Consider the following 25,965-nt stretch of genomic DNA (forward strand, 5'->3'; position numbering starts at 1 on the left):
ACCAAGTCTGTTTTGGGCTCTGCTTCTTTGTTCATGGGCAAAGTGTTTAGCCTCTCTGTGCCCCAGTTTCTCATCTTTAGAACGGTAACTAAAATCATATCCACTCCGAAGACTGGAGTGAAGTGGTGTGTGGCCCATATAGGTGTCTAGACAAAGCTGGGTGCTGGTGGCTCATGCCTGTAATCCTAGCCACTTGGGAGGCTGAGATCTGAGAATGGTGGTTCAAAGCCAGCCTGGGTAGGAAAGCCTGTGAGGCTTTTATTTCCAATAAACTACCAAAAAACTGGAAGTGGAGGTGTGGTTCAAGTGGCATATCACTAGCTTTGAGCATTAAAACAAGCTTAGAGAGGGCTGCAAAGGTAGCTCAGTGGTACAGTGCTTGCTATGCATGCATGAGGCCTTGGGTTTGATTCCTCAGCATCACATAAGCAGAAAAAGCCGGAAGTGGCGCTGTGGATCAAGTGGTAGAGCACTATTGTTGAGCTGAAGAGCTGAAGGACAGCACTCAGACCCATAGTTCAAGCCCCAGGACTGACACACATAAAAAGGTGTCAGGGTGACAGTTCCCATAAGTATCTATGAAGCTTCACTTAGTGGTGAATCCTCACCACTAAGTTCTAAAGTGTTGCTACATCTGGCATAAATATCCACTATTCCACATGAAAGGGGTGTGGGTTAGAATGAAACATGGCTTCTGAGAACACAGGCCACCCACTGGGCTGGGCCTCACGGTTCTGGCCCACTCCAGCATCTCTTCCCCGGCTATACCTGGCCCTGGTGCCCTCCTGGCTGATGAGATGACACCACCTGCTGGTGGGAAGCTAGGTGTGCAGGCAGATCTGCCCTTGTAGTGTTGGGTGATTCGGTCCTGGGCTCTCAGGCAGTGGGGAAGAGGTCAGGGAGCTCTATTCCTGATGGGCCTCCATACTACACTTTCCCCCTCGCCAAATCCAAGCCTGGGCAAAGGCTCAGATTCCTAGTCTTCCTCCCCTGCCTCCTATTCTGTAGCCAGAGGATCTTGCTACAATAGTCCGCGCTGGCCTTGAATGCTCCTGCCTCAGTTTTCTGAGTAACTGTGATAACAGGGTGCATCACCATGCTCAGCTCAGATGGACTATTTCAAAGATAATTCTGGTCATCGGGCTTTCTGCTTACAACTTACTGGCCTCATCTCAACAATGTCTAGGGGCTGTGTATCTATAGTGAGCAAAAAAGACAAGGCCAAGTATGGGGGCATGGGGGTGGGGTGGGGGAGCCAGAAAGACCAGAAGTGAGGATTCACCCTGCCATTGTTAGTTAGCTTTGGAGATTCTGTCACAGAGGCAAAAGCCAAAGTCAAACTCCATTTCTCCATCTCTGTTGTCACAATGAAGTAGACAGTGACCTCTCTAGGCAAAGGCACATTACCGCACCCAGTTGCTGGAAGGTAGCATCCTGGGCTCCCACCCCCCACCCCCCATCAGTTGCCAAAAAGTGGCCAGGTGGGAATGTGGAATGCGAGTTGGGTGGCCTAGGCGGGGCCATCTGAATGGATAGTAGGAACTCCACAAGGCATCATTCTAAATAACAATTCAGAAGGGACAGTGACAGGATGGCATAATTTCTGCACAATTAGAAAGGGATTGCCTGCCTTTCACAAGTTGATGTCTTCTGCCTGACTTCTTGTATATTTGATTAATGCCTATTTTGTGTATAACCCAGGGTTACACCCAGGTTTTCCCCTTCCTCGGTATCTGAACTTCTTTCTGGCGCTATCCTGGTTGGGTCCTTAGCAATAAACTTTATCCTCTCTGAAAAGTGGTCTTGATCTGTGCTGGTCTGCATTGCTGTGACAACAAAACAGGTCACTGTGGCACTTTGGACAAACCCCACCCACCATTGGGTTCAGTTCCAATTCTTCCCTGTGGGTTGCTGTAGACCCATGGGTGGAAGGCTCAGTCCCCAGCACGCCCCTCCCCACCCCCACCCCCAGATGCCAGTGGAAAGTGCTCATTGGTTTTATCTGCAGTTCTGAACAACCAGCATCAATTAGGGCTCCCATACCTCTCCTTGGGTTCAACTAATGTACTCAGGGAAAGACAAGTTTTCTGGTTTAGTATAAAGGATGTTACATGGATACAGGTAAAGAGAGGAACAGGGAGGCCCACGGGGAGTTGAGGAGCTCCCGTGCCAGTGCCATGTGCTTTCCATAGCTTTCTGGGCCATCCTTTTGGGGTTTTATGGAGTCTTCACACATAGCATCGATAGCCAGGGGAAAATGTGACTGTACAATATGAGTGTGATCTGGGTCAGCAGAACAATCCAGCAAAGCCTGTCTAGACAGCATTCCTTCCTACTGGATACCAGTAACAAGTTCAGGGAAGGGCCTCACCTGGGGCAGTGTTTGATCTGCTGTCAGAGCAGGGGTGTAGCTCCATATGGACAGCTGGCCTAAACCTCACAGGGCCCTGGGGTCCATCCCCAGCACACAAAAGAAAAAGAAGAAAATTATGGTCATGTCTAAGGCAGAAAGATAGGGGAAAAGTCTAAGATATGCTCTTAATTTGTATGGCTCACTTTAGAGGAGAATTGTAGCGTCTACAGCCTGCCTTAGAGAGAAAAAAAAGGGCAGGAAAAAGGTTCAGAGAGAGAGAGAGAGAGAGAGAGAGAGAGAGAGAGAGAGAGAGAGAGAGAGAGAGAGAGAGAGAGAGAGAGAGAGAGATTCTTTATTTCTGAGGCCTAACTTGTTCTTAATATTATAGCAAAAGACTGCTCTGAACTGATTTCTAACCTGTGCTCAGAATCAAAGCCAAAAGGTTAAGAGCTTTAACCTTTAGGGTATCATGACCAAAACCCAAACATCAAACTATCACAGAGAGGCAAGACAAAGCAAATGCTGCTAGAAGCTGGAAAAGGGAGACAATAGATGTCCTTAAAACTGCCAGAAAGGATTCTGGGACCCCAGTAGCTCATATCTATAATCCTAGGTACTCAGGAGGCTGAGATATGAGGATAGAGGACTGCGGTTCCAAGTAAGGTTTCCAGCCCAGGCAGGAAAGTCTGAGATTCTTATCTCCAATTAAAGACCAAAAAGCTGGAAGTGGAGCCCATAGCCCAAGTGGTAGAGCACCTTGAGCAAAAAAGCTAAAGGACAGTACCCAGGGTCCTGAGTTCAAGGCCCAGGACTGGCACTGGAAAAAAAAAAATGAGTGATTTGATATGGGAACTTTATCCCAACAAATTCATTCTTTCACGGTGAAGACTGAGAAAGTTATTTTAAAAAAACAAAACAACTTTGCCTTATTTTCCCTCAATGAACTGAATTTCTAGGTAAGCATATAAGCCTAGCTGATGAGGCAAGTTCTTGTTTCTAGAAGAATTCCAGGAATGGAGAAAGAATAATAGAATCAGAAATGCAGTGAAATCGTTGACTCCAAAAAAGATCTTCAAAGCCAGGTGTGGTGCTCCCACCTGGAATTTTAGCTACTGAGGACCTGAGGATCTTGGTTCCAAGCTAGCTCAGGTGGACAAACCCAAGAGACTCTTATCTCCAGAACCACCAAAAATTCAGTAGTGGAGTTTGGCTCAGGGGGTAAAGCACCAGTCTTGAGTGGAATAAAGCTATAGAAGAGTGCCCAGGCCCTGAGTTCAAGCCCCAGGACCAACACACACGCACACGCACACACACACGCACACGCACACGCACACACGCACACACACACACTCTAGGGTAAAGATTATTTAACGATTGGTGTAAATATGACCAAGTACGCAATGAACTCGGGCTGGGCCAGGCCATGGTAAGCATTGAACAAACACGTGGAAGCAGTTACTGTTCTAGTTGGGACAGGAAACCGAGGCGGGATTATAACGGGACAATTCTAAGAATAGAAGTACTGAATTGTAGAACTTTCCCCCTCTTTGGCGGGTCTGCGGTTTGAACTCAGGACCACGCTCTCCCTGGGTAGGCGCTCCACCACTTGGGCCACGCCCCCAGCCTAGAAGGTTGAACTTTTGGATAGCCAAGCGCATGCGCCAATCTGCTGTGGCACGCCGGGCGCGAGCTCTGCGCATGCGCCGGAAGTCGCAGCTGGGAAGCCGGCGAGGTCGGTTCCGCCCGACTCTAACATGGCGGCGCCCTTTGTCTGCTCTGAAGTGCTGTCGCCGGCCTTCTCGCGGCCCTGATGCACCTTCCTCTGCGGCCGGGTTCGGGACATGGCAGGTGAGGGTCGGCCAGCTCCGCGGTCCGGCGGAGTCGCGGGGGCCGGGACTGAGGCGCCGGAGGATGGGGCGCGACGGGACGCCGTGGACGGTTGTGTGGGGGAGGGGAGGGAGGTGGAACGGGACCGGAACCGGGGCCCGGGGGCGCCGCGGGCCGGCCGGGCGGCGGCGGGGCGGCCGGGCCGGGAGCGGGCGGCGGGGCCGGGCCCTCGGCGCGGCGCGGGGCGCTCGCGTCGCCTCCCGGGCCGGTGACACCTCGGCGGGCCGCCCCTCCGCCCCCGCCGCGGGCTGTCACCGCCCCCTGACCCCGCGCGCCGCGGCGGGTGGGCGCTCCGCCGCCGCGAGGGGGCGCCGGGCCGGGCCGCCGGGGGCGCCGCGGGGCGGGCGCGGGCCGCCCGGGCCCCGGAGGTGCGGCGCGGCTCCCGGGTGCGGTGCTTCATTCATTCGCTCGCTCTTGTCGCCGCGGGTCCTGCTCGGTGCCGCGGCGGGGAAGAAGTGAGGCCGGCGCGGTGCCGGGGTCAGAGCGAGCCCGCTTCCCGCCTCCCTGCCCCGTCTCCGAGCCAGCACTCCACGCTAGCCCGCTCGCTCGCTCGCGACTCGGGACCCTTAGGACCGGAGGTGTGGCTCAAGCAGTAGAGCCCCGGCCAAGCAAGCATGGTAACCAGATTTCAAACTCCAGTACCGCTCCCCCTCCCACCCCCCGCAAAAACAGCGCAGATGATAACAAATCTGCCTCCTGAGAGGGTTGAGGATAAACTGAGGTCATAGGTGGAAAATGCCCACAACACTTAGGGCTGCCTAGAGAAGGCTGTGTACTGTTGCCAACTTAAATGATCAATACCACCACTACCACCCAGGGCAGGAGACATAAAGGTCCCCACTGGGCTAAATGGACTGTCCAGGCTCTGGAAACACAAACTAGATAGATCTCGCTCAATCTCTAGGTGAATGCAGAGACTTCTCTTCCCTAGAAGACTGATACCTAAAGAATGCTTAGCTGGATGCAGGTGGCTCATGCCTGTAATCCTACTTACTGAAGAAGCTGAAATCTGAGAATTGAGGCTACAAGCCAGAGCAAGAAAGTCAGTGGGACTTTTTTTTTTGGTCATCTCTTTGTGGGGCTTGAACTCTGCTTGTCCCTGAGCTAGTTTTGCTCCAGGTTAGTGTTCTACCACTTAGAGCCACAGCTCCACTTCCAGTTTTCTGGTGGTTAATTGGACATAAGAGGCTCACAGACTTTCCTGCCCAGGCTGGTTTGGAACCTCAATCCTCAGATCTCAGCCTCCAGAGTAGCTAGGATTATGGGTGTGAGCCACCAGCACCAGGCTAGTTCAGCTTTGTGATTTTTGCTGATCGACATTGTGCCTTGTCCTTCATCAGGCTTGAGTTCCAGTGTTGGGACTGAGACTGAGTTTTTCTCCTTGTATCCCCTGTGTGGCAAGTTGTCATGCAGCAGGCCAATGATAATCCAGTCTAGCATGTATTGAGCATTTAACTTTGTGCCAGACTCTATGCCAGATACTCTGCATTTGCCTGTGAATGAAAAAGCTCTTAGGAAGCAAGCAGGACCCTTGCAAAGTTCTCACCAGAGTTTTTACTTGGGTATCTTTGATTCAGGTAATGAGCTGGAGGAAGGGAGCCAAGCTGGAGTTTCTGCAGACAAACTGTCAGAGAAGAATAGCCCGGGCGATTTGGAAGTCTGAGGTATGTCTGTAACACTTAAGAGTGGAACATTGAAGTGAGTTTTGTCATCCTCTAGACTCAGTAGCATTCCAGTAACCTTTTCTTCTCCTCCTCCTCCCCTCACTTGTCTTCTTCCACCCTCTTTTTCAGTATTGAGGATTGAACTAAGTCACACTAGTTAAAAAGCACTCTGACACTTGAGTCCTAGCCCTTCTGCATTTTAGTTTGTTTTTTCAGAGAGACTCTCTAACTTTGCCCAGGCTGGCCTCCAGCCATAGTCCTACCTCTACTTCCCAAGTAGCTAGAAGTACAGGCATACACCACCATGCTTGGCTTCTTTTTGAGATAGGTGTCACTAAAGTTTGCCTGGGCCGACCTCCTGTCTATGCCTCTGGAGTGGAAAGGATTATAGGCTTGGGATATCACACCCAGCCTCAAATAATCCTTTCAAGTTCAAGTTAGCTTTTTCTTTAAAATCACTAATGACGGGCTTGGAATGTGGCTTAGTGGTAGAGTGCTTGCCTGGCATGCATGAAGCCCTGGGTTCGATTCCTCAGTACCACATACACAGAAAAAGCCATAAGTGTAGAGTACAAAGCCTTGAGCAGAAAAGATGCTCTGGGACAATGCCCCAGCCCTGAGTTCAAGCTCCAGGACTGGGGGTTGGGGGTAGAGGGGTCAGGGGGGAGGGAGAATCACTAATGATGTCCTCATTACAATTAGATTGGGAGATTGTTGATACTACTTGGTACTACTTCTACCTCCTCCCCACACAGTGGATTACTTACTGTGCCTGCTCACATCTCTTTGTTTGGTGCAATCTGAAATGCTCTAACCAGCTGGGGGCTAGGGGTTCAGGCTTAAAATCCTAGGTATCAGGATGCTCAGATCTTAGGATCATAGTTCAAAACCAACCCAGACAAGAAAGTCTATCAGATTCTTAGTGAGACTCATCCCAGATAACCAGAAGTGGAGCTGTAGCTTAAAGTGGTAGAGCACTAGCCTTGAGCACTTAAAACCTCAGGGACAGCACCCAGGCCCCTGAGTTCAAGCCCCATAACTGACAAAAATAAATAAAATGCTCTAACCAGGATGGGGTATAGCTCCGTGAAAGAACTCGTGTGTGTGTGTGTGTGTGTGTGTGTGTGTGTGTGTGTGTGTGTGTGTGTGTGTGTGTGTGTGTGTGTACGTGCGTGCGTGTGTACGTGCGTGTGTACGTGCGTGTGTACGTGTGTGTGTACGTGTGTGTATGTGTACGTGTGTGTGTGTGTACACATGTACATATACCTGTACTTGGGTTTGAACTAAGGGTCTGACACTCCACTTAGCTTTTTTTGCTCTGGTCTGGTGCTCTACTGCATGAGCCACAGTTTCACTTCCAGTTCTTTGTTGGTTAATTGGAGATAAGAACCAGCCAGGTCTGGCTTTGAACCTCAATTCTCAGATCTCAGTCTCCTCGGTAGGCAAGATTACAGGCACAAGCCATGGTTCAGTAGTAGAGCTCTTGTACAAGGCCCTCGGTGTGATCCCCAGAACTGCAAATAAATTAAATAAAATGCTCCAATAAGCAGTCACAAATATTATAGCTGAAATAAAATAGTAGTTTTATTCACCCTCCTCTAACAGTGTAGAAGTATACAGTCCAATACTGGTAAAGCAGGTCACTTTACCATGAGGCCTAGCTGGAAACAGTACTTCTTTAATCACATGGCTCTTGCTCAAACCCAGGCATCTATTTCACGGTCCAAGATGGCTGTTCCAGGTCCTGCCATCATGTATGAATTCCATGTGGCAAAAAAGGGAAAGATAGTAGGGAGTACATGCTCATTCCTTTTAAGGTTTGAAAGTTTAAAGAGACATATTTTTGTATTGCGTGGTCACCAAACATAAGCTAGTTATTGCCTCTGGTATGTACCCAGAAAATGAGTCATGTCTCTTCAGTGCTGGAAGAAAAACCAGCTGAGAGATGGGATCACTGAGGTGGGCTGGACCTGACGGGAAGTCCACTGAACTGGTAAGGGAGGGAGGGAATATGGATGGACGGATGGACATACAGATTCACTCACTCAGTGTCACCCGCTTCTCACGGCCAGGCTTCTATCTCTGCATGTCAGGCTGCTGTGGCTTTTAGCAGGTTTACAATGCTTGGATTAGAGGGCTCAGGCTTGTTCATACATGCAGTGTGGACTGTGTCTGCTGTGTGTCACACGAGGCTTTGTCAGGAGCACAGTCCTGCATAAGATTGGGTCCCAGAAGCCAGGCGCTGGTGGCTCACGCCTGTAATCCTAGCTACTCAGGAGGCTGAGATCTGAGGATCTCGGTTCAAAGCCAGCTTGGGCAGGAAAGACCGTGAAACTCCTATCTCCAATAAGCCACCAGAAAAAAACCGGAAGTGGTGCTGTAGCTCAAGTGGTAGAGCGCTCGCCTTGAGCTGAAGAGCTGAGGGACAGCGCCTAGGCCCAGAGTTCAAGCCCCACGACCGACAAAAAAAAAAAAAAAGATTGGGTCCCAGGAACAAGGTGCTCCTAGCCACATAGATAACCACATGCCATGCAGAAACACCATCAAGGCTAAGAGTGTGAAGCCACCTGGGAGCCTGACCAGCTGATGCTGCAGTAGTTCTGGGCGCTTGGAAAAGACCAGGTGGCCCGTTCCAAACAGTTAGAGAATCTTCAGTTTATACTTCAACCAACAAACAGTTCTGTCTGTGTCACATACTGAAAACAGTTGTTAAATTTTCACTGTACTGATGAGAGTAACTCATATTCGGGTTTTTTTGTGTTTTTGTTTTTGTTTTTTGTGCCAGTCTTGGGGCTTGAACTCAGGGCTTGGGCACTGACCCTGACCTTTTCTTTTTTTCCTCAAACTTTGTGTGTCAAGGTGACCTGGTGTTGGGTGTTGTTCCTCACAGCAGGGAGCTCCAACCCTTAAAACCTAAAGGTCTAGGTGTGTTTTGACACAGACACATTGTTCTGAAAATTGTAGCGATCAACCCAAGAGTAAAACTGTTGGTATGTAGTGATCTGAGCATACGGGGCTTGTGTGTGTGTGGCATGTCAGCATGTGCTTGGCACGATCCCAGTGAGTGTCTGTAGCAAGCTTAACCATCCCAGGGCCATTAAAGCTGACCTCGATCCTGTCGGTCTTGACATGGGAAAAACCAGGGCTTACTCTTGTTCTGCATGGGAGACAAACGTGGTTCTCAAGCTTAGTAAGGAAGCAGCAAAGTGCAAGGTGAGAGTTGGGAATCTCTTTTTCCATCCAGATCACAACAGGGACAGAGGCCCAGCCGTGGGAATCCAGCAGACAGGGAGACAGGCCAAAAAGCTATCCTGGGGGGCTCATGGTCACATTGGGCATATGCCAGCTTCTAGTCCTGAAAGGTCTGGGGTTAGAGTCTACTTCCTGTGCTAGAACTGTCAGTAAGGGTCATTGTTCTGTCCTAGGTGAAGGCTCTGCTCCAGGCTTACTGCCCAGCCTGGGGGGAGCTGGGTCTCACTAGCTCAGAAGGCAGAGAGCAGAGAGGACACTGCAGTAGGCCTTTCCAGTCCCCTGTTGCTCCATAAGCTGCCCTTGCTCTCCAGTTTCCATGCAGAATAATCTTCAGAAGGAAGAACAAGCAGACATGCCCCCCATCTCCCCACCACCCAGCTTATAAAAATGCTACCCTGACCTGCAGGCCATCCATCACCCTGACATCATGAGCTTTCCTTCACCTGTCCTTCTCTTTCTTTCCTTGGAGTAGTTTTGCTACAGCTGTGTTGCTAAACTATGTGTCTTTTACTTTGTACACTTTGTGTGTGTGTGTTTGAACTGTTGTTTGAACTAGAGGCCTTGATGTTTCTCCTTAATCAAGGCTGATGCTTTACCACTTGAGCCACACCTCCACTTCCAGCTTTTTGCTGGTTAATTGGAGATAAGTCTCATGGATCTTCCTGTCTGGGCTGGCTTTCAACAGTGATCCTCGTATCTCAGCTTTCGGAGTAACTGAGATTATAAGGCCTAAGCCACCTGTGTCCAGCTCTGGCTGTAGTTTTTGAACTTAATATAAATGTAATACTGTGTTCTGTAGTGACTTCGATTTTTTTGCTTTTGTTCTTGAGCTAGTCCACATCTGCTTCATTTTCACTGATGGAAATGTCCCTATCATCTTGGTGGCCATTTGGATTGTTTACAGACTGTGCTGCCATACTGGGGTGCATATGTGGTTTCAGGGTACATACCTGGGGTGAACTGAGTCACAGGGTATCTGACCAAATGCACATTGTTTCAAGAGATTATACATCAGCCAACAAACAATTCTGTCTATGTCACATACTGAAAAGTTATTAAAATTTTTACTGCATTGATGAGAGTAGCTTATCTTGGTTGTTGTTGTTGTTGTTGTTTTAACTCATTTTTGTTTTTTGTGGGGCTTGAACTCAGGGCCTGGGCCCTGACCTTGAGCTTTTCTTTTTTTCGTCAAGGCTATCACTCTACCACTTGAGTTACAGCTCTACTTCTGGCGTTTAGGTGGTTGAATGAGGATAAAAGTCTCCTGGACTTTCCTGCCCGGGCTGGCTTTAAATCACAATGCTCAGATCTCAGCATTCTGAGTAGCTAGGGTTACAGGTGTGAGCCACTGACACTAGGCTTTTGTTGGTTTTTTATTTTGGAGACTGACTTTTGTACAGAATATATGGCAACTATTTATTTCCAACTTTTGGTCTATTTTCCTTTAGGGTTTTAGGCTTTAAAAGAAATTATCGTTTTTTTAAAAAGTGTATTGTTATTTTAAAGATGATATACAGAGGGATTACAGTTATATGAGTCAGGTTATGAGTCAGGTTATGAGTATATTTCCTTTTATATAATGTCTTCCCTTCCCTCACTCTCTCCCAGTTCCTCCACCCATGAGTTATATAGTTCACTTTCATCACTGTCCAATGAGCACTGGTGTTGCACTTTTTCGGTCAATTTCTGTACCCTCCTCCCCCACCCTCCAGGAATTCTAAATTTTTTTGTGCCTGTCATGGGGCTTGGACTCGGCCTGGGCGCTGTCTCTGAGCTTCTTTTGCTCAAGGCTAGCACTCTATCACTTGAGCCACAGCACCACTTTAGGCCACATTCCCAGCCCCAGGAAATCTAAATTTTAATTTAATTTATCAATTATTTTTATTTTATAGGTGGCACCTTAAGAACTTCTTCCCAGAGCTGGGAAGGTGTCTCAGTGGTAGATTGCTTGCCTAGCATACATGAAGCCCTGGGTTTGGTTCCTCAGCACCATATAAACAGAAAAAAGCTGGAAGTGGTGCTGTGGCTCAAAGAGTAGAGTGCTAGTCTTGAGCAAAAGAAGTTCAGAACTTCTTCCCTATATGTATATGTATATTGTCTTGTGAACATTTTCTTATTTTATCTTTTACCTCAAATCTTTTAATCCATTCATAATTATTTTATGTATGGTGTAAGATAAAGGACTGATTTCTTTTTTTCTTTTTTAAAAAAAAGCCAGGTGCTGGTGGTTTACACCTATAATCCCAGCTACTCAGGAGGCTGAGATCTGAGGATCAAGGTTCAGTTCTAAGCCAGCTGGGGCATGTGACTCTTGACTCTATTGGAGATAAGAGTCACATATATGTGACTCTTATCTCCAGTAAACTACTCAGAAAAAGCCAGTAGTGGTGCTGTGACTCAAGTAAGGGGTAGAGCGCCAGCCTTGAGCACAGAGAGGGGATAGCACCCAGGCCCCAAGTTCAAGCCCCAGGGCTGGCCAAATATTTTTAAAAAATGGTTTGTACCAATGATCAAAACAACCAACAAAAAATCCCACCAATATCTCTTCACATGGATCTGATCTGTCACCTAACCAGCAACCATCAGTATCAAGGGTTTACAGCTGTGAGCCTATTTGTGTCTTTGTGTCAGTGCCATGGTGACTTCATTAATACAGTTTTCCTAATAGCTCTTGTCTGGTAAGGCTTTGCCTCCCTTTTTGTTCATTCATGTTCATTTTATCAATTGATTGATCACTTAATTAATTGCAATACTGGGTATCAAATACATGGCCCCTCACATGCTAGGCAAGCGTTCTGTCACTTGAGTTCTACCCCCAGCCCACCTGTCTCCTTTTTAGAGCATACTTATAAAATGCCATAAGTACTGTTGAGATGTTTATTAGAATTGCTCTGAATTTTTTTTTCAGTCTTGGGCACTTTCCCTGAGCTTCTTTTGCTCAAGGCTACTTGAGCCACAGGGCCACTTCGGGGCTTTTTCTGTTTATGTAGTACTGAGGAATCAAACATAGGACTTTATGCGTGCTAGGCAAGCACTCTACCACTAAGCCATACTCCTAGTCCCAAAAGGGCAGTTTTAATGATTGTCTTTACACCATACAATCCAACAGTGAAAGACTGTGAAACATTCAATGTTTTTGAGACAGGGTCTCACTGTTGAGCCCAGGCTGGTCTGGAACTCACCCTTATCCTCCTGAGCACTAGGCTCGCAGGCTTGGGTTACATCCTTTAAATCTTCACTCCCTCCTTTGCTTTGAATCTGCAGATGTGTATTTTAGTTCTTTGAGAAGTTTTCCAAAGCATCATTGGCTCCATGTGTGTTTGGGTTTCCTTACTTCCCTCACTCCTCATTCCTTCTTGTCACTCATGCTTTCCTTCTGGGTCACATTGCATCTGCCTGAAGGTAATCAATTGATCTGGGCCAGAGTGCATCTGGGGGCCAGCTCATGGTTACAGCTCTCAGGGAAGCTTTCTCCCTCCTCCGTGCAGTGCTAGATCTGTCTTGGCCTCTGGGGTAACAGGTGTGAGCCACTGGCCTTCAGCCTGGATTCTCAGTCTTCAGGAGAGACTTGGAACAACTAGTTCTGCTTTGGGATTGCATGCCCTGTCACTAGCTTTGTGGGAGTGTAACACCTGTCTCTTTCTCAGTGAAGCCTTTCTGCTCCTTTGTAGAAAGGAGGCCAAGGCACCTGGCATTGTTAAGCACCCAGGCTTTGAACTGTATTACCAGAAGTGGAGTGAGCACTGGTCTTTTCCTGACTTTTCTAGCTGGTTGAAACCATCTGATGGGATGCTAGGTTGTTGGTGAGGTTTTTTTTTTTTTTTTTACATCTTTACCTATGTGGGGTTGTGTATGTATGTGTTTATGTTTATGTGCGTGCATGTGTGTGCCAGTCTTGGGGCTTGAACTTAGGGCCTGGGTGCTGTCCCTGAGCTTTTTTGCTCAAGGTTAACATTCTACCACTTGAGCTGTAGCTGCACTTCTGGCTTTTTGCTGGTTAATTGGAAGGAGATAAGAGTCTTGCAGACTTTATTGCTCTGGCTAACTTCAAATCTCCATCTTTAGATGTCAGCCTCCTAATTAGCTAGGACTACAGGCATAAGCCACTGGTGCCCAGCTGTGCATCTCTGTTCAGAGGATCAGTTGGATGAGGTTGGGTGGCAGGGCCCCTTTTCTCCCTTTTCTCCAGACATATTATAGCTAACAAAGGGTTACATGCACAGGTTTATGGCAGCTTTATGCTGGAGAAACCTACCAGGTCAGAGATCTGCGCACCCCTGTCCTTGATCCTCAGTTAGCTCTGCTGGGTTCTGGGCCTGGAGGCTATGGCTGGTCCCAGAGTTATCTGTGGAGGGCAGTGGACTCCAGCATTTCTGTGCCTACCAGGAGAGTACTACCTGTTACTCTGGGGAAGTCCTTGTAAGGGATTTCTGCTCATAGACTTTCCTTGCATGACACATTCTCTGACCAGATTACCATTGTTTTCTCTCAGGAAAACCTTTTCCTGTTAAGAAATTTTTACTCACTAGGTCTTTTGAAAATGTGTTAAAGGTTTTATGGCAGATAGATATGAATAGAAATAAGGATTTGGATCTCTGACTCTGTTGGTTCTCTTTCTCTCCCTCCTTCCTTCCCTTTCTCCCTCCTTCTCCCCTCCCTCCCTCTCTTTGGTTCCTCTGTTTTAATTTTTTTTTTTTTTTGTCGGTCGTGGGGCTTGAACTCTGGGCCTGGGCGCTGTCCCTCAGCTCTTCAGCTCAAGGCGAGCACTCTACCACTTGAGCTACAGCGCCACTTCCAGTTTTCTGGTGGTTTATTGGAGATAGGAGTCTCACGGTCTCTCCTGCCCGGGCTGGCTTTGAACCGCGATCCTCAGATCTCAGCCTCCTGAGTAGCTAGGATTACAGGCGTGAGCCACCAGCGCCCGGCTCTGTTTTAATTTTTTAATGGAGAATATTTACAAGTAATGAACAGGAAATCATTGAGAATTGTGCCCATCCTCTCTGCCCTCATCCTCTTGGGGGAAGTCCCATTATGACTTTCTTATGCCCCAAAGATGTGGGTGTCTGCTCCCAAAGTGAGTCAGCTCTGTGCCTCAGCTGCACTGTGGTCCTGCACAGCCAGTGTATGCTAGGAGACTCTGAACACCCTCGAAGACACACTCAAAACCTTCAAGAATGTTATGGTATTTCATAGCAGGGTCCTTGATCAAGTTGCTCAGGGACCCAGAAAAGTGTGATGGGATCTAGGGGTAGTAGTAGCACATAATGTGATCCCAGTTCTCAGGCAGCCAAGGCAAGAGCAGTACAGATTTGAATCCAGCTGACATTGTGAGACTTTGTCTTGAAATGTATAAACAATAACGACAAGGTACATTGGATTGTGGATACCAGCTAAACCCTCCCAGTGCCAGCAGGGTGGCATTGTTCCACTTTTCATGTCCCAAGGGTCTATTTGCCGTGAGACTTCCCAGCATGCTTGTTAACTTGGTCTCCACCTTTGACCCCTAGCTATTTTCCTCAGTCTTCCTCCACACTGCAGCTGCTCTCACCTGGCTTCACCGGTCCCCAGCCTGCACTGTGCACTCCTCCACAGCCCACGCCTTCCTGTTTCACTGTCCTTCCTGCCTTTGCTTGAGTATTTTTTCCTTTTTCTTCCTTCCACCCCTCCCCTAACATGCTCACATGTGTTTAGACATGGCAGGTGCCTATGTCCTTCTGGGTGGCACTTGCCCCTCAGTTATCTCTCTCCCCTAACACGAGATCCTTCTCCCACTTCCCTCCTCAGGCTTTGAGCCACCACTACGCTGCCTCAGGAACTCAATCTGGAGCCTCTGGCTCACTTCCCCTTTTGTTAATGGTATGATCTCAAACTTGTGATAGAGAAGGTTCTAGTTCCACTCTGCCAGTATTGGAGCAGCACTTTCTGTCCACTGTGGACTCTCTTTTCTTCGTCCAGTTATCCATACCCTTAATCACCATCTCAGCCTTAGCTGCCCTGAACAGAGCTCCTTGTTCCCTGAAAGATCCCCACATAGTCCCCCCTCCCCCATTACTCCTCCTCTGGGGTGCAGCGCCACCCCCAGGCCAGCTTCTCAGGCCAGAACTTTGAGCAGGGTCCTTGGCTTCTTGACCAGCCAAACCATCTCCCTAATCTGAGCGCTGCATTTGCCACCAAGGTGTGGCCACTGTACCCCTTAATCCCCTCTGCAGTGGCCCGTTTGCTGTCTGCTCTTGTCCTTGGCAGTCTCTCTTACACTGCAAGGGCCCTTTGAAAGTTCTCTGTTCCATTCTCAACTCTCAGAGCCAAGGCATTCAGAAGAAACGCCAAAACAGTGTCACTCAGGCCCTGAGAAAGCTCAGCCTCTGCTATAACCAGCTTCAGCTCCTCTTCCTGCCTGCCTGCCTACCTATCCCTCTCCAACATACCCACCCCTCGGCCAAGGTTAGACTGCCAAGGGCAGGCTCTTTTTGTGTCCATAATGGTCCCTGGGCTTAATAGTGTCATGGCTCACTCTGGCACTTCATTCAGGTCTTGCTTAAGGCAACCTCCTCAGAGAAGTTCTCCGCATATTCCTTTCTTTGATTATTAAATAGCCTCACCTCTGCTTCCACAGTACTTAATACCTGACAACATTTATTATATTGATTTAAGACCTGTCTTTCCCCAGCTCCCAGCTCCGATGCAGTACCTCAGACACACACATGGAGGCACTCATTAGCTGCTTGTGAAATCGCTGGTCTTTGTACTTGATAATTTATGGGCTGTGGAACTACAGAGGGCAGTACAATAACTTGTGTAGCTGTGTCACCCTGCTGTTCTTCTCTGTACCTGGGAAATTTCCCACATATGTGCATGGAATCATTTCTCAAATGCATATTGTTCTGAGGTTTGGGGGGGGGGTTCGGCCTGTTTTTGTGTGTGTGTGTTGCTATAACAGAATACCATAAAGTGGGTAATTTATAAAGAAAAATAATTCCTCATAATTCTGGAGGCTGGTAGATTCAACATCAAAGTGTTGGCATCCAGTGAGGGACTTTATGTCATGTCCCTGTATGACAGAAATCAGAAGAGCAAGACAGCATGGGGTACTGAACTCTATCTTTCTTTCAGGAGCCCTCTCCCATCCTGCTATGTGCAAGAGCTAATCCTTTGCAGGTTCCCACCTCTTCCCCTCTCCCACCCCCACCACTTTTTGGGGCAATGTCTTCCTATGTAGTCCAAGCTAGCCTTGAACTTGTGATCCTCCTGACTTAGGTTCCTGAGTACTGGGATAACAGGCATGTACCTCATACCCAGCAAGGTCCTGTCTCTTCATATTGTTACATTGGCAATTAAATTTCCACATGAGTTGTGGAATGCACAGACATTCAAATATAGCATATATAGCATATACAGATGGTGTGATTAATAGAACAGAAATTCATTTCTGAGTGACTTTTGTCTATTATTTGCTCAATTAAATATCACAAGTAAAGGGCTGGGAAGGTGGCTCAGTGGTAGAGTGCTTGCCTTGCATGCATGAGGCCCTGGGTTCGATTCCTCAGCACCACATAAGCAAAAAGAAAAAAAAGCTGGAAGTGGTGCTGTGGCTCAAGTGGTAGAGCACTAGCCTTGAGCTGAAGAGTTGAGGGACAGTGCCCAGGCCCAGAGTTCACGCCCCACAACTGGACCCCCCCCAAAAAAAAAAATCACAAGTAAAGCTATCATTTTATAAGGATCAAGGGAATATTTTGACATCAAGTTAGTCATACTCAAAAAGACCAAGATCTGGGGCTGGGAAGGTGAATTCAGTGGTAGAGTGCTTGCCTTGCATGCATGAGGCCCTGGGTTCGATTCCTCAGCACCACATAAGCAGAAAAGGCCCGATGTGGTACTGTGGCTCAAGTGGTAGAGTGCTAGCCTTGAGTTGAAGAGCTGAGGGACAGCGCCCAGGCCCAGAGTTCAGGCCCCATGACTGGCAAAAAAAACCCACCAAGATCCCTACCTCTTGATCTGTAACTACTCAAGAATAGAGTCCTGCTGGGCACTGGTGGCTCATGCCTATAGTCCTAGCTACTCAGAAGGCTGAGATCTGAGGGCCATGGTTTAAAGCCATCTTGAGCAGATAAACCCAAGAGTCTCTTTATCTCTGATGAACCACCAAAAAGACGGAAGTGGCAGTGTGGCTCGAGTGGAGTGCCAGCCTTGAGTGGGAAAGAAAAGCCAAGCAAGAGCACAAGCCCTAGTACTAGTATTACCACCCACCTGCCCTCTCCCCCAAACACACAGAATTGATTCTTGGGTTTATAATACCTGCAAGGGAGACTTAGAAGTACTTCCTCCTGACAGTGCGCTTACTACACTGGTAGGAAGACAGGGCAACACACTAACTTCAGCCTGGGGGAAGTGGAAAATGCTCGGCTATGCTTATGTACCTCGTGTTCCAGTTTTGCCTTTCAAAAGGGAAGCTCTTATTTTACTCTCAATGATCTTCATGAGCCTCTGGAACCAGGTGTGGTTGTACACACTAACAATTCCAACCCTGAGGAAGTGAGGGCAGGATCATCTTGAGTTTGAAGTCACTTGGCCCTAAATAGCAAGACCCGTCTAAAAAATACCAAACAAGAAAGAAAGAAGGGAGGGAGGGAGGGAACCTTCTTTTTATAAAAGCTGCAGACAACTGAAAACGTTTCTTCCAGCTCTGAGTCGGCAGGATTGCGTAGGAGGTGGAGGCTCCCAAGGCAGGGTGGGCACTATCCACTAGAGGATAATTATCAGAATGTAGAGTGTCAGAAGGGGCTGAGTTTATCTAATGGAGAGAACTTGATTTTTACAAGTAGTAGAGCTGAGGAGATAGCTCAATGATTGAATGCTTAGCTAGCATTCATGAGGCCCTGGATTTAATCTCTAGCACTGCAATAACTAAATAAGATGGAACAGCTACTGGGCACAGAGGACCGTGCCAACAGGGCTGGGTGTCTTGGTGGTTCCCATCTTGGGAGGGGGTGGTTAGACAGAGGTTTCAAGCTCTCCTTCTTCTACTTTCCAAGTGCTAAAATTACTGGTGCCGACCTCCACTTTTGAAAAGTCCACCACAAGGAGAAGGCCTGGACATCCTGCAGAGCTGGCCTGTGCTGACATGAGGGCCTGACTCCCACCCGCTCACCCTAGCCAGCCATACACTCACAGTGGCTTTGGGCACAGGCCAGTAACTCATCCTGGCCAGCTGATGGAGCTGGAGCAGCCTGGGCTGCAGCCACCTGTGACAGAACATCCTACAGTGTCCCTCTCCCCTGTCCAGGAGCAGCCCAGGGCAGCTGTGGCAGAGCTGTCTGCAGAGGAGAGGTTCACACCTGGCCAGGAGCCACTGGTAGAGAAGCCCCACTACTGCACAGACCCTGGTTCAGGTGCCATAGCTGCCCCTCTGCTTGGTGGTGTGTTCTCAGGCAGTGGGTACTGGCTTTTATTTTGAAACATTCCAGAGTTGATTCTTTCTAGAAGGAAAGGAACTTGTTTCCTGCCTAGCTTGAGACAGACTGCAGAGGTGCTGTGTGGGCAGGACTGCTGCTCTAGATACTTATGGTCATGGTCTCTATAGCTCCTAATTCAGCATGGGGACTCTTCTGAGCATGCTCAACAGTTTGGGATGTCCAGGCCTTAGGTGAGGAGCTTGGCAGAGAAACTGCCAGGCCAGTAGCTCTTGGGATCAGGATTGGAGTTGCTGTGCCTCCTGGCAGATTCACCAGATCAGAAGTTTCTGGAGACAGAACATTCCCCAGCTTTATGTCATTCCCTGAGCCCCTGAGAGAAAGATCCTTATCTCAGCCGGGGGAGGGGAGGGGGCTCACGCCTGTAATCCTAGCTGCTCAGGAGGCTGAGATCTGAGGATTGCGGTTCAAAGCCAGCCTGGGCAGGAAACTCCATGAGACTCTTATTTCCAATACACCACCAGAAAACCGGAAGTGGTGCTGTGGCTCTAGTGGTAGAGCACTTGCCTTGAGCTGAAGAGCTCAGGGACAGCACCCAGGCCCAGAGTTCAAGCCCCATGACTGACAAAAAAAAAAAAAAAAATCCTTATCGCATGGTCTTGCTTTCTTTGGACACAGGAATTTGCACGGGCCATGGGAGCCATGGGTCAGGGACTGTTCAGAATGATCTGGTGATCCAAGAGCCACATTGACACCTTCCTGAACAGATCTGTCACTTGTCCATGAAAGAATGAGAAAAACAAGCAAAATAGGTCATCTGAAAGCTAAGTGTATCCAGTGTTACATTTGCCCTTTATGGTTAAGATTATATGGTAAAGTTGGGCACCAGTGGCTTATGCCTGTAATCCTAGCTACTCAGAAGGCTGAGATCTGAGGATCACAGTTCTAAGCCAGCCCAGCCAGGAAAGTCCGTGAGACTCTTATCTGCAATTAACCACCAGAAAAACCAGAAGTGGCTCTGTGGCTCAAGTGTAGAGTGCTAGCCTTGAAGAGGTCAGAGACAGCACCCATGCCCAGAGTTCAAGCCCCATGACTGACCCCCCAAAAAAAAGATTATATGGTGTTTGTCTCTTTGCTCTTTTGATTCTTTAACATCACAGTACCTGGCAAGATACAATAGTGGCTATTGTTATGTTGGTCCCTCAGTATGTATGTGTGTGCATGTGTGTGTGTACGTGTACGTGTATGTGTACGTGTGTACTCATCCTGAGGCTTGAACTCAGGGCCTGGACACTGTCCCTGAGTTTTTTGCTCAAAGCTAATGTTTTACCACTTAAGTCACAGTTCTATTTCCAGCTTTATGGTAATTAACTGGCGATGAGTCTTAGAGATTTTCCTGCCCAGATTGCCTTCAAACCATGATCCTCAGATCTCAGCCTCCTGAGTGGCTAGGAGTACAGGTGTGAGACACTGGCACCTAGCTTCCTCAGTACTTTTTGATTTGGGGAACTTCCTCTGTTCAGTAACCCAAGGATTCTAAGAGCCATTGTTTCATGTTGGCTTGCTGCAGCTATTGGTAGTTCTCTGCCCTCCGTTGGTGGAAATGCCCCTCCTTTGTTTCATTCTTCCCCCCTTCCCCTGTGTGTGTCACCTGGGGACTGGGGTTAGCAGATGGGTCAGCAGGTGCCTGTCCCATGCTCATAGAGGCGCTGTGGCTCTTACAGCCATGGACTTCCCTCAGCACAGCCAGTATGTCCTGGAGCAGCTGAACCAGCAGCGGCAGCTGGGGCTTCTGTGTGACTGCACCTTCGTGGTGGATGGTGTTGACTTTAAGGCCCACAAAGCAGTGCTGGCAGCCTGCAGCGAGTACTTCAAGATGCTCTTCGTGGACCAGAAGGACGTGGTACACCTAGACATCAGTAACGCGGCAGGTACCCCGTCGGGGCCAGGGAAAAATTGTGGAGGCCAGAAGCTGTGGCCGGCCTGGGATGTGCAAGGCCCTCCGGGGGCAGCATCTGCAGGCCTACAGGTGTCCCAGGCCTCGCACACAAGCCTCAGGCTCTGAGCCTGTGGGTACCAAGTTCCTGCCATCTTTTGGTTTAACTGGGAATGGAGTGGTAAGAGGAGAACTGGCAGCTGGGCTCATGGTAAGCTCTAGGCCACAGCTAACAGGGCACAAGTCTCATCAGGAAGACAGAATGGGCTGGCCCAGTTAGCAGCCCTGGAGCCACTATTGCGGGCTAACCAGGAGTGGTGATAGGTGGCTATGACAGGGCAGCCTGGGCTGGGGCTGACCTGGCAACTCTGGTCCTGGATCGGGGCTCCAACCTAGAATGATGAGAAACACTGTGAGAAGGTCAACTAGAGGTGGTGGCAGAGTTTGAGGAAGCTGGTGGTGGGTTGGAGCATTGTCCAGTGAAGTGCAGTGTTGGGTTGCTAAGGTGGGAAGGGGGGACAGGTGGTATGGCTGGGGGGAGTTAGCAACACTGGTGGAAGCCTGCCGCTCAGCTTTCTAGAACCCTTTGACCCTGCCATTGAGCGGAGGGCCCCTGAGGTGGGTCTGTGACAGCCATGCTGTCCTCAGCAGGCTTGGGTCAGGTTCTGGAGTTCATGTACACAGCCAAGCTGAGCCTGAGCCCAGAAAATGTGGATGATGTGCTGGCCGTGGCCAGCTTCCTCCAGATGCAGGACATCATCACAGCCTGCCATGCACTCAAGTCACTCGCCGAGCCAGCCAGCAGCCCTGGGGAAAATGCAGAGTCTTCAGCCATGGAAGGTAAAATTACTGGCAGGCTGTTCCTGAGAGGTGGCCCAGGAACCTAGCTTCCTAGTTATTTGCATTTTTTTTGGGGGGGGTCGGGTCGTGGGGCCTGAACTCTGGGTCTGGGCGCTGTCCCTCAGCTCTTCAGCTCAAGGCTAGCGCTCTACCACTTGAGCCACAGCGCCACTTCCGGTTTTTTTCTTTTGGTTATGTGGTGCTGAGGAATCGAACCCAGGGCCTCAGGCATGCAAGGCAAGCGCTTTACCACTGAGCCACCTTCCCAGCCCCTTATTTGCATATTTTTGCAGTGCTGGGGTTTGAACTCAGGGTCTTGTGCTTGCTAGCCTGGCAGGCCCTCTACCACTTGAGCTGAGCTCAGTCTGAAACCTGGCTTTTGATGCCTCCAGGTCACCTCCCTGGGTCTTAGTTTCCTGCCCTGTCTTTGCCTTGGGGTGATAGTGAAGAATGCCACAGTCACAATTTGGAAGAGTCCTTGGCCCTGCCCCTTTTCCAACTCCGGGCAGCAGAAGATGGGAGCCATGCCTGAGTCACTGCCAGAGCACGTGGCAGGACTCACTCCTAAACCCTCCCAGACTGTCTTCCCCGAGCTTCCTTCCTCCCCTTGACATCTGAGGAATGCCCTCAGATGCCTGTGTGGCTACACCAGTGCCCCTTCAGAGGACCATGGCCTCCCTTCCAGGCCCTGACCCCTGTCAGTGCCCCTGTGGCCCCTGTGAGTCTGTCTCTGTCCCCGGCTGCTCTTCAGCCCCACAGAAGCATGAGCTGCCATGGCTGAATTCCCAGGGCCAGCTACAGTGGGCATGGAAACAAAACAAACCACTTCTTAGCTGTAGGCCCAGGAGGACCCAGAAGAGCTAGCAGGTTCTGGGCCACCCCACACATATATCCCATCCCCCCCAGGCAGTGGGCGTGATGGGCAATGGCAGGTCTGTCCTGTTCCATCTCCAGGAGCAGATAAGAGAGCCAAAGAGGAGAAAGCTGCAGCTGCTGCACTGAGCAGGCTGGACCAAGCGAGGAGCAGTGTGCCCACAGGCCTAGGCAGGGAGCCCAAAGAGGAGCGGGGTGGCCAGGCCAAGAGTGCAGCCAGCGGTGAGTTGTGCCAGGAGGTCAGGCCTGGGAAGGAGGGCCCGCAGGGCAGGAGGTGGCATGGGCCCCTCCACTTAGCAATTCACAGCCACCGACAGAGCCAGCATTTGTTGTGCGGTGTGCACTAGCTGGACACCGGGTCCATGCAGCGTCTGGTGCCCCTCCAGGTGCGGAGCAGACGGAGAAGGCTGATGTCCCCCGGGGACCCCGTCCTGTGGAGCTCAAGCCCGGCCCCACGAGCAGCATGGCGGCCGCAGAAGCTGAGGCCGCCTTGTCGGAGAGCTCCGAGCAAGGTGCCCCCTTCCTGGCCAGCCCCCCCCCCTCCACCGGCCCACGCAGCGCTGCCCCCGGCCTCAGTAGGCGTCAGTCTTGAATTCAGTGTCGAGGTTAAACCCCGGGGCCGGGTTCCTGCACAGCCCCGTGCTGTGCACCCACCGAGGGAGTCCTGTGCCCAGCCCCGGCCGGCCCCAAGCAGGGGTGTCCCTGGTCTCCCTGCTGGGAGAGGAGCCGCAGGCCGGGCCGGCCCCAGGGGTGCTGTGCCCCTGTCTTGTAGAAATGGAGGTGGAGCCGGCCAGCAAAGGGGAAGAGCGCGCGGAGGAGGGGCCCGCGCCCGGCGCGGTGCAGCTGCAGGGAGCGCGGCCGCCGCTGGAGAACGGCGAGGGCCCGGAGGACACCGAGGGCTCGGCGGGCACGGACTCGGGGCAGGAGCTGGGCGCCGAGCCCCGGAGCCTGCGCTCGGGCACCTACGGGGACCGCACGGAGTCCAAGGCCTACGGCTCCGTCATCCACAAGTGCGAGGTGCGGGCCGGGGTGGGCGGCGCCCCCTCCCCCGGGGCCCCGCCACCCCTCACGCGCCCTCGCCCCGCAGGACTGCGGGAAGGAGTTCACGCACACCGGCAACTTCAAGCGGCACATCCGCATCCACACCGGCGAGAAGCCCTTCTCGTGCCGCGAGTGCAGCAAGGCCTTCTCGGACCCCGCCGCCTGCAAGGCGCACGAGAAGACGCACAGGTAGGCCGGCGCCGGCCCCGCCCCGGGCCCCCCTGCCGCCGCGCACCCGCAAGCCCCTGCCGCCCTCGTCCCCGCAGCCCCCTGAAGCCCTACGGCTGCGAGGAGTGCGGCAAGAGCTACCGGCTCATCAGCCTGCTGAACCTGCACAAGAAGCGGCACTCGGGCGAGGCCCGCTACCGCTGCGGCGACTGCGGCAAGCTCTTCACCACGTCCGGCAACCTCAAGCGCCACCAGCTGGTGCACAGCGGGGAGAAGCCGTACCAGTGCGACTACTGCGGCCGCTCCTTCTCCGACCCCACGTCCAAGATGCGCCACCTGGAAACGCACGACACGGACAAGGAGCACAAGTGCCCGCACTGCGACAAGAAGTTCAACCAGGTGCGGGGTGCGCGCGTCCGTGCCTCCCCGAGGCCTGCAGGCCAGGCCTCGGCAGCGAGCGGGGAGGGCCGCGGGTGGTCCTGGGCAGAGGTGGCGCCCGGCCCCATTCCCGATTGGCATCATCGGTGGGAGGGGCCGGGAGTCCTAGGCCACGCTCCGTGGGGCCTTCTGAGCCCCTACCTGGCGCAGGTGGGGAACCTTAAGGCACACCTGAAGATCCACATCGCTGACGGGCCCCTCAAGTGCCGGGAGTGCGGGAAGCAGTTCACCACCTCAGGTAGGGCCCGCTCCTACCCCTCGCCCTACCCGCGCGAGCCCCACGCCTCCACCCTCACCTTACCTCGCTCTGGTCTGCTCATCGTTCTCTCCACGCCCCGCCCCCACCACATCCTTCCCTCTACACACCTGTACAGACACTCATTCTCCCCCACCACGCCCTCCCTCTCCCCCAGCCAGCCCTCACCGACTTCTCACCACCCTTGCCACGCCCTCGCCCCCACCACACCCTCATTCTCGCCTGGCCACAGGGAACCTCAAGCGGCACCTGCGGATCCACAGTGGGGAGAAGCCGTATGTGTGCATCCACTGCCAGCGGCAGTTCGCAGACCCCGGCGCGCTGCAGCGGCATGTCCGGATCCACACGGGTGGGTGGCCAGAGACAAGGGGGGGAGCGAGCAAGAGGGGCAGAGGCGGGTGCCAACGCACTCCCCTGCTCCTCCCCAGGAGAGAAGCCGTGCCAGTGCGTCATCTGTGGCAAAGCCTTCACCCAGGCCAGCTCTCTCATTGCCCACGTGCGTCAGCACACAGGGGAGAAGCCCTACGTCTGCGAGCGCTGCGGCAAGAGGTGCTCCCTACCCTGCTCCCCTAACCCTGGCGCCAGGGGCCCAGGCCCTGCTCCCCACTAGGCCAACCAGCGTGAACCCTTGTCTTGCAGATTTGTCCAGTCCAGCCAGTTGGCCAATCACATCCGGCATCATGACAACATCCGCCCGCACAAATGCAGCGTGTGCAGCAAGGCCTTTGTGAACGTGGGAGACCTGTCCAAGCACATCATCATCCACACTGGTGAGCATTAGGTGCTGGCCCTTCATCACAGGACCCTTGGGAGCAGTTGGATTCAGACCAGCCAGGGCCTCTGAGCTTCAGGAGCATCTGGCTGCCCTGGTGTCTTGCGGGAAAGCTGGGGCGCTGGGGCTGTGCAGGTTAGAGGCCTCCCACAGCCCCCCCAATGCCCCTCCCCGAGGCAGGAGAGAAGCCTTACCTCTGTGACAAGTGCGGCCGAGGGTTCAACCGCGTGGACAACCTGCGCTCCCACGTGAAGACGGTGCACCAGGGCAAGGCGGGCATCAAAATCCTGGAGCCAGAAGAGGGTGGCGAGGTCAGCGTGGTCACTGTGGATGACATGGTCACGCTGGCCACGGAGGCACTGGCCGCAACCGCGGTCACTCAGCTCACAGGTGCGGGCTGCTGGCAGGAGGGGGCCGGGGCGGCGGACCGCAGGTGCAGCGGTGGGCGGGTGGGCGTGCCTGCCTGTGGCTGCTGCCTCAGGCCCTGCTGACTCTGCCCTCAGTGGTGCCAGTGGGGGCCGCGGTGACGGCTGACGAGACGGAAGTTCTTAAAGCGGAGATCAGCAAGGCGGTGAAGCAAGTGCAGGAGGAAGGTGAGGAGGGCACCCGGGGAGCGGACGCTGGTGGACCCAGAGCCTTTCCCACACTTACTGCAGCCTCGCCTCCACAGACCCCAACACCCACATCCTCTATGCCTGTGACTCCTGTGGGGACAAATTTCTGGATGCCAACAGCCTGGCTCAGCATGTTCGGATCCACACGGCCCAGGCACTGGTCATGTTCCAGACCGATGCGGACTTCTACCAGCAGTACGGGCCAGGCAGCACCTGGCCGGCCGGGCAGGTGTTGCAGGCTGGGGACCTGGTCTTCCGCCCTCGGGATGGGGCCGAGGGCCAGCCCGCACTGGCAGAGACCCCACCTGCAGCTTCTGAATGCCCACCACCTGCTGAGTGAGCCGGTAGCCCTTCTCCTGAGTTTATTTAAGGATGGATGGCCCCCTCGAACTGAGATGGGTGCCCCTCCCCCCTTCCCTAGAGAATAAATTTGATTATTTTCTAATGCTGCTTTTAGGTCCTGT

The 25,965-nt window shown here is 51.7% G+C and overlaps 1 protein-coding gene across 6 annotated transcripts; it reads left to right on the forward strand.

The window, feature by feature from the left end:
* The first annotated feature begins 4,071 nt into the window (after positions 1-4,071).
* LOC138814813 (zinc finger and BTB domain-containing protein 17) lies at positions 4,072-25,946 on the forward strand. Of its 6 annotated transcripts, none has more exons than XM_070003886.1 (16): positions 4,072-4,201; positions 5,818-5,904; positions 20,288-20,494; positions 21,151-21,339; positions 22,294-22,434; positions 22,599-22,724; positions 22,985-23,229; positions 23,300-23,442; positions 23,520-23,820; positions 24,010-24,097; positions 24,348-24,464; positions 24,544-24,664; positions 24,755-24,885; positions 25,068-25,277; positions 25,391-25,480; positions 25,558-25,946. In XM_070003886.1, exons 3-16 carry the CDS (start codon positions 20,290-20,292, stop codon positions 25,839-25,841), a joined length of 2,391 nt encoding a protein of 796 aa, XP_069859987.1. In that variant the 5' UTR covers positions 4,072-4,201; positions 5,818-5,904; positions 20,288-20,289; the 3' UTR covers positions 25,842-25,946. The 6 variants fall into 6 exon arrangements, with proteins under 6 accessions (XP_069859987.1, XP_069859985.1, XP_069859988.1 ...); XM_070003884.1 differs by having other exon boundaries at positions 4,085-4,201; positions 21,148-21,339; XM_070003885.1 differs by lacking the exon at positions 4,072-4,201 and adding an exon at positions 4,825-4,857 and having other exon boundaries at positions 21,148-21,339.
* The last annotated feature ends 19 nt before the right edge of the window (positions 25,947-25,965 follow it).

Source organism: Dipodomys merriami, unplaced genomic scaffold (assembly GCF_024711535.1).
Source record: "Dipodomys merriami isolate MVZ:Mamm:240054 unplaced genomic scaffold, mDipMer1.0.p SCAF_613, whole genome shotgun sequence".
Taxonomy (NCBI): domain Eukaryota; kingdom Metazoa; phylum Chordata; class Mammalia; order Rodentia; family Heteromyidae; genus Dipodomys; species Dipodomys merriami.

What these genes read in the sequence shown, in the direction of transcription:
- LOC138814813 (XM_070003884.1), top strand. Translation starts at nt 20,290, where the DNA reads ATGGACTTCCCTCAGCACAGCCAGTATGTCCTGGAGCAGCTGAACCAG. An exon ending in CCGTCATCCACAAGTGCGAG is followed by an intron (nt 23,230 to 23,299) that starts GTGCGGGCCGGG and finishes CTCGCCCCGCAG; the next exon opens with GACTGCGGGAAGGAGTTCAC. An exon ending in TGCGAGCGCTGCGGCAAGAG is followed by an intron (nt 24,665 to 24,754) that starts GTGCTCCCTACC and finishes CTTGTCTTGCAG; the next exon opens with ATTTGTCCAGTCCAGCCAGT.